Source organism: Salmo salar, chromosome ssa01 (assembly GCF_905237065.1).
Source record: "Salmo salar chromosome ssa01, Ssal_v3.1, whole genome shotgun sequence".
Taxonomy (NCBI): Eukaryota; Metazoa; Chordata; class Actinopteri; order Salmoniformes; family Salmonidae; genus Salmo; species Salmo salar.
This window is the reverse complement of record NC_059442.1, coordinates 37783023-37797320: the sequence shown is the minus strand read 5'-3', so window position 1 is coordinate 37797320 and position 14298 is coordinate 37783023. Positions and strand designations below refer to the sequence as shown.

Below are 14298 nucleotides of genomic sequence, written 5' to 3'. Positions count from 1 at the left end.
TGCATGAAGAGGAGGTGAAAGGAGAATCATGGGAGACATTGGACATTGAAATACTTCCTCCCAGACCTAACCTACACTAGGTGTGTGTGTGTGTGTATACACATCCGTGTGCGTGAGTCCATGCATGCATGTTTGTTTGTTTGTGTGGTCAACACCTTCTCGTTCTGTGAGAGAGAGTGAGTCAAAGGCATGGAGACAGAGCCTACAGCAATTCCTGTAATGTGACAGACAGTATCCTCTGACAGTATCCTGCTAAGCTCTTGTATATTGCACTGTTCTTCAGGTCCAAACCACCAAGGCTCAGGGAGAAACGCATCACACACCACCGCCACCAGAGAGTAGAGCTGCATCCCAAATGGCTCCCTATTCCCTATATAGTGCACTACTTTTGGCCAGGGCCCATAGGGAATAGGGTACCATTTGGAATATGGCCTAGTTGACTGAGAACACAGCTTTACTATTCCACAATAATATTCAATCCATGTTAAAAATCACAGGGACAATCTGAACTCACACAAAAGTTCTCTTGTAAGAGTAATCTCTCCCCTCTTAACTGATATTCTGTGACATTTCCATGAATCACGTACAGATACTATGTTCTTCCATAACTCTGTGTAAAGCATGCTTAGCTTTGCCTTGTACTGTATGAAATACAAATGCTACCTTCTTCGTCACCATGAACACCAACAGTCTGGGCTGCATCCCAAATGGCACGCTAATCCTTACATAGTGCTCTACTTTTGACCAAAACCCTATGGGCCCTGGTCAAATGTAGTGCACTATATTGGGAATAGGGAGCCATTTGAGATGCAGCACTGGAGTATCATTATTTGCCAGGGGATTTTGAGAAGCAGCAGCTTGTTATTGAGACTGAAGCGTTGAAGTGTTGAAGCTCCGAGCTGTTTATCATTACATGCTCTCTCCTCTCGCTCTCCTCTCTCTCTCTCTCCTCTCTCTCTCCTCTCGCTCTCCTCTCTCTCTCTCTCCTTTCCTCTCGCTCTCCTCTCGCTCTTCTCTCCGTTCTTCTCTCCGCTCTGTGATCTTCCCCAACAATTTAATTAGAGGAGAATAACTAAACAAGACAGGGTTCCCTCAGGATTACCATTTGACCAGCATCCAGCCATGTTAAAAACTTTATGGTCCCATGGAAAATGATTCAGACTCGGGAACATCAACGAGGGAGACGGCAGAGAGGAGCATATGGTCTCCGCAATAACAACAAAGCGTTATGGCCGCCAGGAGAGACGCACCTTGCTTTATACACACCTTAATGGCGTGGTGGGGGCAACGTTAGTGTCTTCATCTCACACGTTATTACCCCAGTGACATGTCGCATTGCTCTTCTATGTGGCATTTTTACACAGGCTCAAATTAATAACCTCAAAGAGCACCTGTTGTTTTTAGGAACATTAGGAATTAATGGGACACTGGAAAGAAACATCGTCGTCGTCGAAGGAAGCCATTTTCCTCTGTTCTCCATTATAACGTGGTTGATGTTTGATTTCACAGTAAATTCCCAACGTATAAAGCTTAAGTACATGGGCTATATGAAGTATACAAGGGCACCATTATAACAAGCTAACATCTCCGCTGCACACGCATTAAAAGAGCATTAAACAACTTCAGGCCAACCTCCTGCGTCGATAACGACTGATGGGTGAACAACAAACGCGACCTGTCGGACGAAACCTGGGACTTATCATCCCACCCTTCGGATGACATCACCCGTCATCCATCCATCCATCCATCCCTCCATCCAGAAGACGACACCTCTCATCCTGCTCCCGTCAACATCCTCCTACGGTATTTACCGGACCCCGTGCCCCCTCGTCAAAGAGTCAGGACGGGTCTGAACACACAGTGCTGAGAGGAGATTTGTGGCTCCTTCCCTGACCTTCCCCCCGCCACAATGGCCGCGCTCTAATTAGGCAATGCATCTGATCGTCATTAACAGCTATGGGATAATGAATCACTGGCTCGTCTCTGTGTTAATTTGCTGTAACCAAGCGGCTAATGGATGTCAGAGCTGACTGATCACACTGATTGTGGTGATTTCTAATTGCAACAAAACAATTTAAAAGCAGCAGGATTATTTATGTCGTCGCCTACGAAGAGGAAAGAGGGATGCGCCGCGCCCACTACTAAAGTAAAATACCTGGAGAGGAGAGGAGAGGAGAGGAGAGGAGAGGAGAGGAGAGGAGAGGAGAGGAGAGGAGAGGAGAGGAGAGGAGAGGAGAGGGAGAAGAGGGGAGGGGAGGGAGAGGAGAGGAGAGGAGGGGAGAGAGGAGAGGAGTGGAGGAGAGGGGAAATAAAAGGAGACACTGTACAGATAGCCAGCTGGCTATGCTATGCATGGGAGGAAAAAAGGGATTGTGTTTCTCATTTGGTTCAGATGAAGAAGAAGACATTATGGTCAGAAGAAGGAAGAGCGAGGAGCGATGCTGTGAAGATTGCACCTCCACGTCGCACGGCCCCCTGGGAAATCCAGCCGAGCTGTGCTGGTGCTCTGACATGGCTGCTCATATCCTTCTGATGCACAAACACAAATACATTTCACTCTCTCTCTCTGCCTGGGCCTCTCTGGGTAAGTGGAAAGGATGCCTCCTTCCACCAAAATCAGATCTGAGCGTAATTACCAAATCACAATTGGCAATTAAACAATGAGCAATCGTAACCTAGAATGACTACGCCGGTAATTACACATTAAATGCAAGGAACATAAATTGGGTTTCACACATTTTGAGCTACAAATAATTGTGTGTGAATTTTGTGTCTGTTGCCCCTGTGCGTGTGTGTGTGTTTGTTGCATTTTGTCTTGTCAAATTATTCATGCTACCACCACCATTGCTTTAGAGTTCATTTATGAAACATTTCATATTCACATCATGCACAACTACGTGTCCCTCTCTCCCTCCTTCCCATGCCCAGTAACTTCTAACTGGGAAGCTTTAGCTGTTTCTTATGCTAATAGCAGCAACCCTTCCCATCTCCCCCTTCTGTTTGTTTATTTTGCTGAGTGAGCACTGGATAGCCGTGGGCTAGAGGAAGAGAAGACGAGAGGGAGAGCGGGTGGACTTCAGTCAGTGGCAAGCGGACAGGCACGCGGGCTGGGCAGGCAGGTGGTGGTGGTTGGGAGGTGGGATATGGGGGATATGAGGGGGGAAATGGAGTCTGCATGCAGCCAGTTTACCTTGGGGCTGGCTAGTGGACCCGTGGTCTCTGCCTCCTGAGAGGCCTCAGCCTCAGTGGCCAGGATGTGGGCTTTGATGGCATCCAGAGTGTGCAGCATCCAGCTGTGCTGGCGGCGGATCTGCCTCTGGAGCTCCTGCCACTGGTGTACGGTCATCTGGAGCATGTCCCTCAGGCCTGGACAGATAATAAAGAGAGACAGAGGGGGGGAGAGAAGATATATTAAAGATAGAGAGGGAGGGAAGAATGTAGGAGACCAAAAGAGAGAGAGAAAGAGAAAGAGGGAGGGGCGGGCGGGGGGGGAAATAAAGAGAGAGGGAAGGATGGAGGAGACCGAGACCCAGAGAGAGAGAGAGAGAACGAGAAAGAACGAGAGAGAGCGAGAGAGAGAGCGAGGCAGGGCGGGGAAAGAAAAAGAGAGAGAGAGAGAGAGAAAAAGAGAGAGAGAAAAAGAGAGAGAGAGAGAAAAAGAGAGAGAGAGAGAAAAAGAGAGATTCGATAAATGAGATGAATGGCCAACATCCAGTCTTTGGATTATCCAACCAACCCTCCTAAAATCCTTCATTCATATCTCTGTATGTACTGATATTTAGCATTTTATTATGATGAACTTTTTGACCCATTATCATAATAATTGTAAACCTTCTTCATCGCTCTTTAGAAAGGGTTTCCATAGCCCGAGTGAGGTAGTAACGCTCTTCATTTGATAGTACCATGAATTCTTCAGCGGTCCACCTTGCTCTCTCTATGCTGAACACAGATGCCTACGTGATCTGCCCTGAACTATGTTCACTAATGTATATGTACACACCAGTATGTGTACTGCATGTGATGAGTCGCTGGTTTATAGTTAATCCCTTCCCACACCTGCAAAACCATCAGCATGTTTCTCCAGCTCTGTCTTTCTACCAGCAGCCATGATTCACCCAAATCCTGTTTGTTCAAAGTAATTAAAAAGTGCAAATCAAGATGAATGAGCCAGGGCAGAATGTGACCCTGTAATCCACACGCACGCACAAAGGCACGCACATATGCATGTACACGCACAAACACACTGACTGTAGTATCTATTGAGTGACTGGCTGCTCAACAATGTCACACACTGCTCATACCTGTGGAATTATCATGACTGATCTGCAGAGTTGCTAGGAAACCAGTATTAGTGTCTGCAGTGCGGGAAGTAGGGGGAGAGATTTACTAAGAATTGTGGCGTCCAATAGTAAGCGAGAGAAGGTAGTAGGAACCAATGCAGATGAGATGTGGATGAAAGAAGGGAGGGAGAGAGAGAGAGAGAGAGAGAGAGAGAGAGAGAGAGAGAGAGAGAGAGAGAGAGAGAGAGAGAGAGAAAGAAAAAGAGAGAGAGCTGATTCTAGTGAATCACAGTAGGGCTCTTCTCACCTCTCCTCTCTCCTCCTCTCTCCTGTCAGAGCTTTTTAAACAGCTCCAGGATCCTGGAGGCCATCTGCATTTTTAATGGTAGGCAGCTTAAGAGCCAGCGAGGAGACAACTCGCCAACAGGGAGGTCAGCTTAGCGGATTTGTACATTTGCTGAGCGCTTGGCTGGCTGGCTGGCTGGATGCTTTAGGTGAATAATCGGCCCAGCAGAGAGGAGAGAACGTCTGGATGATGGCCTCTGACTCAAGTCCTGCTGTTCCTAATTCCACCTCTCTTCATATACAGTACATGGCACCTCGCTCTCTCTACTCACTTTCATTTCTCTCCCTCTCCACCCCTTTCACTCTCCACCTCTCCTCTCTATCATTTCTCGACCCAGTCACAAGCACCAATCTCTCCCAGCCTGCCCGGACTCACTCACTCACTCGCTCAATCCACTGCAGATAGAATGCCATTGGTAATGTATGTTGAAAAAGGCAGTTTCTTTCCCCCTTCCCCTTGCTTGAGAAGCGGTTACTTTAAGATTTATACATTCTGAAGGTCAGTATGTTAATATAAACATTAATAATAAATGTGAGGGTTGAGAGCAGTGAGAGCCGTACCTGATTTGTGGGAGATGATGACTTCCAGCAGCTGCCTGCCTTCCTCCAGTACACAGTCTTTCAGGGAACAGTGACTGTCCACGTTCAGCTTGAAGCTCTGTAGAACCAGAGACAATATGACACACATGATGACACCTCACAACAGTCAACTTACTAGATGTTACATGCTTATTTCTCTCTCTAATAAACAAGATACCACACACACTCAAGCATAAACACATGCAATGTGTTTTTGAACATCAGAACAAAAAAAGAAACATGAAAATGATACTAATACTAATTCACACACTAATACACAAAGCACACATCTCTTTTAAACAAATACAACCCTAGAACCCCATAGTCCCACTACTACACTTCTCTCAATAAAATACACAGTCCCACTGCTACACTTCTCTCAATAAAATACACAGTCCCACTGCTACACTTCTCTCAATAAAATACACAGTCCCACTGCTACACTTCTCTCAATAAAATACACAGTCCCACTGCTACACTTCTCTCAATAAAATACACAGTCCCACTGCTACACTTCTCTCAATAAAATACACAGTCCCACTGCTACACTTCTCTCAATAAAATACACAGTCCCCTCTCCCTCAAGAACAGCAATGGGCAACTTGGCAACTGGTAGTTCCCCTTTTGTAGGCCCATGGACCAATTTATTAATTTTTTTAGGAACTCAGTCGGGGTCTCAACTTACTGTTGAGAGTTAGAATAATAGTGTAACGGGTGTCGTAATGATTGGACCAAGGTGCAGCGGGAACGTTTATACTCATCTTCTTTAATTGGTAAAAAGAAGGAAAAACAAACAAAACACGTATACAAACACAACGAACGACACTAACTGTCCTGTCCTGTCCTGTGCTGTCCTGTCCTGTCCTGTCCTGTCCTGTCCTGTCCTGTCCTGTCCTGTCCTGTCATGTCATGTCATGTCATGTCCTGTCCTGTCCTGTCCTGTCCTGTCCTGTCCTGTCATGTCATGTCATGTCATGTCATGTCATGTCATGTGCTCAGACACTAAACAAGGAGACAACTACCCACAAATTCCATGACAAAAACACCCCTCTAAAATAAGACCTTCAATTAGAAGCAATGAAGAGCAGCTGCTTCCAATTGAAGTTCAACCGCATCAACTAAACACAGAAATGGAAAAACTAAACTAGAACATAGAAATATACTAACATAGAACATTAACCAAAACCCCGGAACACTCTAAACAAACACCCCTCTACATAAACACATAGCCCAACAAACCCCGAACCACATAAAACAAACACCCCCTGCCACGTCCTGACCAAACTACAATAACAAATAACCCCTTTAGTGGTCAGAATGTGACAAATAGAATATACAAGATACAATTTCGAAATGTGGTTGTGCATCAGCAGTCGCTCAATTAGCCCATGTCAGCAAAACATTTTTAGATTGGTAAGTTAGTCTAGCAGACACCTATCTAAACTTGTAGTAATCATGGTCGAGTTACCAACTGGGGTGGGGCCAATTGACCATCAGTTATCATATTAAAAACTGCAAACATTTGCTTCCACCCTATGGTAAAATGTGTAGAATTGCAGGAAATTTGCAGGAAATTTGCGAAATCTTCTCTCCGTCCCATGGCAAAATTTGTAGAATTGAAACAAACTTGCTTTAAAACGGCAACATCTTCTCTATGCCCCATTGCAAATTGTTCAGAATTGCAGGAAATTAACTTTAAAATGTAAATATTTTCTCTTCGCTGTCATGGGGGGGAAATGTTTTGCTCGCAAGGTGGGGGGTATGGATGTGAGTACGCAGACCCACGAGCTAATGCGGCCCCTCATGATGAGTTCAGATTTTTTGTGGCCCACACCCCATCAAAGTTGCTCTAGAATCCCCCTCTTCCAACAGATCACTCCTCCATCCCTTAAAGGCAGGGCCGGTCCTGGACATTCTGCTGCCCTAGGCGAGACAAAAAATTGCAGTTCCTACAAGAATAGTCCCAGTAAGCAAAATAACATTGAAAAGACGTCTCAAATACATATTTTTCCAGACGTTGAAGGTATTCAATTTATATTCTGAATGAAAGGTGAAAAATGTTTATTTTTCGGACGTTGAAATCAGGTTAATTTTCGGTTCTGAAGAAAAGTTGAAAATATGTAATTTATAGACGTCTACGTTTGGGCCAAATCAAGGCTGGTCCAGACTGGACAAAACCTGACCAAAACATAGACATCTATAATTGGTTCAGATTTCGTCTAGATCGGACCAAAAAACAACGTCTGTGAACGTGGAAAACAAGGCCAGTCCGGACTGCACAAAAGAAAAGACGCCCAAAATGCGTCAGAGTCGGTCCGTGCTTACTGAGGTATAGCCTACAGCAGGGATGGGCAACTCCAGTCCTCAGGGACCGTCCCTAATCAACACAGCTGATGAAACTAATTGCATCCTAAACCGAAGATCATGATTAGTTGATTATTACTGTCAGATGTGTTAGCTGGGGCTGGGGCAAAAGTGTTACACCAATCAGGCCCCAGAGGACTGGAGTTGCCCACCTCTGGTCTACATTGTCGCCTGAAATGTTATTTTAGGAATGCCCATCTATATGGTAGGCCTACCGTTTGTAAAACACCCCAAAAAAGATGGCCGATCCAGACAGAACCAAAAAAAGACGTTGGCGTCAATACATGCTTAATGGGGTGTAGCCTACCATCTCGGCCTGCAATGGAATTTTATGAATGCCCATCCATGTTGTAGGCCCACTGTTTGTAAAACAGGCATTGCATTGGCTTTATTCGTCCAATTTAAGCTCTAAATATCAGCTACCCAACTTTATCAGGAGTTATCCTCAGCTTATTTGCAATGAGTTTACACAGCGGGAAATGTAGAAGTATTTTATTTTTTGCTATGATCAGCTCGTAAAACATGAGTGATACAAACTTGAAACCACTGATCATCACAATTTAGCCCACAGGATGAAACTCAGACAGCAGTTGTGAGTAGCCTGATTGTCCATTCCATACTGTCAATTTCACTTTGACCTGTCCTGTTTTTAGGATATGTTGTTCGTTAACATGTCAGCACATTTTTATATATTTTATTTGATCAGGCGCCATTTAGGTTAGGCTTTTTGATCGTAGAAACCTGCACAATGTAAAAAGTTTCTGTCTCACTACATTGTCATCCATTTTATCTCCAGCCTGTAGGCTACAGAAAAGGCCACATACTCTTATAACCATATGCTATATCTGATACATGATTTATGTCAGATCATTTTTTTTGGACGGAATGTTGGAGCACTGCAGCGATGCATCTCTTCCACAGCATCCTGGAGACGTGTGCTCGGAATGGACAAGATACATCTTTTGCGTCCCTGCCTTTGACAAAGTGGGAGCTGCTTATCATAGGGCAGCATCAGCGCTCACCTAAAAATCACATATGCCACTGGTTGAGAGAAATTGTCATTGTTTTTGGGCAGAATTATGTGAGTTTTTATGTGTTGTTGGAGGTGCATCTTGGTCAGTTTAGCTCAAAATGCCGCCCTCGTCAATCTGCCGCCATAGGCGGCCATCCTAATCCTGCCTAATGAGCGGGCCGACCCTGCTTAAAGGGATCTATCATCCACCCATCCCCTAACTCTCCAACTTGTTCAATATTCCCCCAAGCGCCCTTATTACTGTGATGTCTCAATTCCGCTATTGTTATTCTCTTTAAAAAATACCCCAAACACTCCTCTTTCTCTCTCCCGTCTCTCTTTCCCCCAATACTCTTCCCCCTCCATCCCATCTCTCCGTGGGTGCTGCTATGAAAACTTTCATGTTGATTGGTTTTGATAATACCCAAGGAGCCGGTGCAGAGCCGAGTGCTCTCGTGGTGCTAAGAGTAATCAAAGTGGAGATAGAGAGAGAGAGAGAGAGAGAGAGAGAGAGAGAGAGATGGAGAGTGAGAGAGAGGGAGAGAACATTATGCTGGGACCTGGTAGGGAGGTGGGGCTGTGCTTTTGAAGATGTGATGGGTGGTTAGGGGGTGGAGGGAGGTGGGGGTTGGAGAGGGTCGAGGATGTGCGTACAGAGGGGGGTGAATCAAGAGGGGGGGCAGAGGGGTCCCAGGGGAGTGATGCAGCGAGGCGCCTGGAGCCATCTTCGCCTTAGATTCTCATCTCCTCAGATCTTGGGCCGGCCTGTTGCTGGCGATTAGGGCCTGGTGTGATCTGACCAGCATGCTGAAGGTGTGCCGAGCCAACACAGCCCTGGCTAACTGTATCTGACGGCCTGCCGCCGAGAAAGCAGGGAGAGGAGCAAAGAACGCGGCCCAGCTCTACTCAGCTGGGCGAGATGGATGAAGGGGAATGGGACACTGCACTAACTAAGCGTTGACTCGCTCTAACGCTGATCCAGGGACAGCAAAACAGCCAAGATGGAGTTGTTCACACTCACAGCAAGGCCCCGTCAGCAATGGCACGTTATTCCTTATATAATGGCACCCAATTCCTTATAGTGCCTTCAGAAAGCATTCATACCCCTTGACTTATTGCACATTTTGTTTTATTACAGCCTGAATTCAAAATAAATTAAATGTATATATTTTTTAACCCATCTACACACAATACCCCATAATGACAAAGTGAAAACATGTTTTGAGACATTTTTTCAAATGTATTGAAAATGAAACACATAAATATCTCATTTACATAAGTATTCACACCCCTGAGTCAACACATGTTAAGATCATCTTTGGCAGCGATTACAGATGATAATCTTTCTGGGTAAGTCTCTAAGAGCTTTGCACACCTGGATTGTACAATATTTGCACATTATTGTTTTTAATTATTATTCAAGCTCTGTCAAATTTGGTGTCGATCATTGCTAGTCAACCATTTTAAGGTCTTGTCATAGATTTAAGTCAAAACTGTAACCAGGCCAACATTCACTGTTGTCTTGGTAAGCAACACCAGTGCAGATTTGACCTTGTGTTTTAGGTTACTATCCTGCTGAAAAATGAATTAATCTCCAAGTGTCTGGTGGAAAGCAGATTGAACCAGGTTTTCCTCTACAATTTTGCCTGTGCTTAGTTCTATGCCGATGGCAAGCATACCCATAACATGATGCAGCCACCACTATGCTTGAAAATATGAAGAGTCATACTCAGTAATGTTTTATATTGGATTTGCCCCAAACATAACACTTTGTATTCAGGACACTAAGTTAGTTTCTTTGCTACATTTTGTGCAGTTTTACTTTAGCGCCTTATTGCAAACAGGACGCATGTTTTGGAATATTTTTATTCTGTACAGGCCTCCTTCTTTTCACTCTGTCATTTAGGTTAGTATTGTGGAGTAACTACAATGTTGTTGATCCATCCTCAGTTTTTTCCTATCATAGCCATTAAACTCTGTAACTGTTGGCCTCATGGTGAAATCCCTTAGCGGTTTCCTTCCTCTCCGGCAATAGTGTGTGTATTGATACACCATCCAAAGTGTAATTAATAACCACCATGCTCAAAGGGATATTCAGTGTCTGCTTTTTACATTTTTACCCATTTACCAATAGGTGCCCTACTTTGTGAGGCATTGGAAAACCTCCCTGGTCTTTGTGGTTGAATCTGTGTTTGAAATTCACTGCTCAACTGATGGACCTTACAGATTATTGTATGTGTGGGGTACAGAGATGAGGTAGTCATTCAAAAATCATGTTAAACACTATTTCTGCACACAGAGTGAGTCCATGCAACTTATGTGACTTGTTAGTCTATGCAGTGGTGTAAAGTACTTAAGTGAAAATACTTTAATGTACTACTTAAATCGTTTTTGAGGGGTATCTGTACTTTACTATTTATATTTTTGACAAAATTATAGACTTTTTACTCTATACATTTTCTCTGACAAACAAAAGTACTCATTACATTTTGAATGCTTAGCAGGACAGGAAAATAATCAAATTCACGCACTTATCAACAGAACATCCCTGGTCATCCCTTCTGCCTCTGATCTGGTGGACTCACTAAACACATGCTTCATTTGTAAATGATGTCTGAGTGTTGGAGTTTGCCCCTGGTTATCCATAAATTAAAAAAAAAAGAAAGAAAATGGTGCCGTCTGGTTCGCTTAATATAAGGAATTAGAAATTAGTTATTCTTTTACTTTTGATACTTAAGTATATTAAAAACCAAATACTTTTAGACTTTTACTGAAGTAGTATTTTACTGGGTGACTTTCACTTTTACTTCAGTCATTTCCTATTAAGGTATCTTTACTTTTACTCAAGTATGACAATTGGGTACTTTTTCCACCACTGAGTCCATGCAACTTATTATGTGACTTGTTAAGAAAATCTTTACTCCTAAACGTATTGAGGCTTGTCATAACAAAGGGCTTGAATACTTACTGACTCAAGACATTTCAGCTTTTCATGTTTTATTAATTTGTAAACATTTCTAAAAACAGAAATCCACTTTGACATCATGGGGTATTGTGTGTAGGCAACTGACACAAAATCTCAATATAATCCATTTTAAATTCAGGCTGTAACACAACAAAAAATGTGGAAAAAGTCAAGGAGTGTGAATACTTTCTGAAGGTATTGTATATAGTGCACCCTATCCCCTATATAGAGCACCACTTTGAAAGCAGTGGTGCCATTTGGGACACATACCCAAAACATCTGATGCTGATCCATATACTGTAAGAGGTGTGACCAAGAGACCACACACAACAAAATGTAGTTGTTTCAACTAAATATTATTAAGGAACTGGTTCCACTGACTTTTTTGTTGTTTACTAACCTTTCGGTAAAAGTGTTACCTGAACTTAACATTTTTAGTTGGCCCAAACGTAGCTCTAACATGAGAAAACGTATGCAAAAAAATCTGTCAACTTAAAATGATGCGTTTGCTCAAATATTCTCATATGTTCATTCAACTATAAAATTATTATTTGGGCATCTTACCTTAAAACAGGCAGTGGAACTAGTTACACAAGGTGCTGTTAACATACAATGTTTTCAACTTACATATTTGACATATATTGACATTCATGATTACATTGTGCATGTCCATTTATACAGTAATTAATATTCAACATGTCATCACCTGGGATTTGAACTCACAACCTCTTGGTTAACAGCATTCCAATCTTCAATGATGAGAGAAGAGTCAGATTAACAGATAATTGACACAGACATGGTGTCGTAGCAGGAAGATAGGAATGCCATGAACCAAGAGGTTGTGAGTTCAAATCCCAGGTGATGACATGTTGATAATAATTACTGTTTAAACGAACATGCACAATTGAGTCATGTGTGTGAAATATGTAAGCTGAAAACATTGTATGTTAAAAGCACAGTTTGAGTGTGTGTGTGTGTGTGTAACCAGTTGCACAGCCTTTTTTAGTTAAGATGCCCAATTGTTAATTTATAATTGAATGAACACATGAGATAAGCTGAGCAAACACATCATTTTAAATTGACTGCATTTTTGACAAAGTTCTCAAGTTAGAGCTTAGTTTGGGCCAACAGTTTTTTTTTAGTTCAGGTAACACTTGGACCTAAAAGTTGATTAAACAAAAGAAAAGCTGTGGAACCAGTTAATTAATAATAATCCGTTGAAATAACTATATTTGTGGGTGTTTTTGATGTGTTTTTTTTACAGTGTATTCATGTTATAGTGGATTCTTCCATTCTTTTTTTGGACATCATTTACAAAAACATATCTACCTAGATATAGTGGGAGTGAATTACCATACCAGGTATTATACTCTGATTCGAGTGCTATGCTGCAATCTTTAAAAGAGACAGAGAAAATCCAGTAAACTTGATGCCACCAGCGATGAGGGGATATGGGCCTGTGACAGATGGTCACCTGAAGGTATTCGTCAGAGATGACAAGGTAACATCTCCTGGCTGGTGGATTTATGATCCCCCAGATGGACAAGGGATTGATAGCTTCTCGGCTCTGTGATAGCTTAGAACAAGTCAACACTAATACATTATAACTAGATATCTACCACTGGTGGAAGGAAGTCGCATTGAATTATTTCACAACAGATTAGAAAGTATTACAAATTATAATATCGTTTTTATTCCGAGATTCAACCGTATGTTTTTAAGTGAAAATGTAGAAGGGCATAGAATAGAACACGAAGCTATCCATCACACTGTGATAGGGTATAGCTCTCTACCATGCTGTCTAGATAATGTATGTCTACAGTGTTTATAATAAAACATTGACAGTTGTCGATGATGACCGGCCATCTAATCTTTTATGAGAAAAGGTAACAGCTTATGCTTTATGCATGCCACATCTTGAAACTGACATTGTTGATAAATTGTTGACAAATAGTTGATAAACAGGTGAAAAATAGTTATTTGAAATTCCCTTTATTATACTGTACTTGATCAAAATAGGTACCTATCGTTTCATAACTAAGGATGAAATGTTTATACCATATAAACTAAGAAAATATCCTAGGATTTCTATGGTTTATACTGTGATACAGACAGTATCCGTGTTTCCTGTATGATATGATCTGATATATATTCCATGATGTGTCCAGTGGAGCAGGCAGACTGCAGTGCAGCAGCAAAGAGCATGTGGCCCAAACCGCACCCTATTCCCTACATATTTGTGTACTAGTTTTGACCAGAGCCCACTATATAGGGAATAGGGTACCCTTTGGGATGCAACCAGAGAGTTTAGCAGCAGAGACTGGGGGGCTCTGGGTGGATTTAGCTGGGGGCAGGTGGGTTATTGCTGATTTGACACCTCTAGATGTGCTACAGTATGAAGCTGCTGGAACTCGAGCCCCTCGCTCCCCTCGCTCCCTTCGCCTCGCTCTTCTGCTCGCTCCTCTGCTCGCCTCGCTCCTCTATGGTTTAGGCTGAGGCGAGAGGACTGTAATCCCCACATCACCTCACACAGACAGACACACAGACAGGGCAGAGCCGTCATCTCACCGAGACAGAGGGAGAGTTGAAGAACGCCGTCATGTATGGACGCGTCTGGGGATGTGGAGGGACACACACACACACACACACAGGTTGGGATGGAATGAAAGCCTGCGGAGGTGTAGTGGAGGATGGTGTTACCGAGGCTCAGAGGTTGGAGGGGAGGTGGGAAGGCTAAGTTAGAAGACATGTGG

The 14298-nt window shown here is 43.1% G+C and overlaps 1 protein-coding gene across 2 annotated transcripts in view; it reads right to left on the bottom strand.

The window, feature by feature from the left end:
• LOC106601921 (A-kinase anchor protein 6) overlaps positions 1–14298 on the bottom strand; it is a 191310-nt gene that overhangs the window by 116354 nt on the left and 60658 nt on the right. For both annotated transcript variants that reach the window (XM_014194357.2, XM_014194363.2), the window contains exons 7-8: positions 5187–5283; positions 3191–3366 (exon numbers count right to left, since the gene is read on the bottom strand). In XM_014194357.2, coding sequence (XP_014049832.2) covers positions 3191–3366; positions 5187–5283 — 273 coding nt within the window. The remainder of the gene's footprint in view (positions 1–3190; positions 3367–5186; positions 5284–14298) is intronic.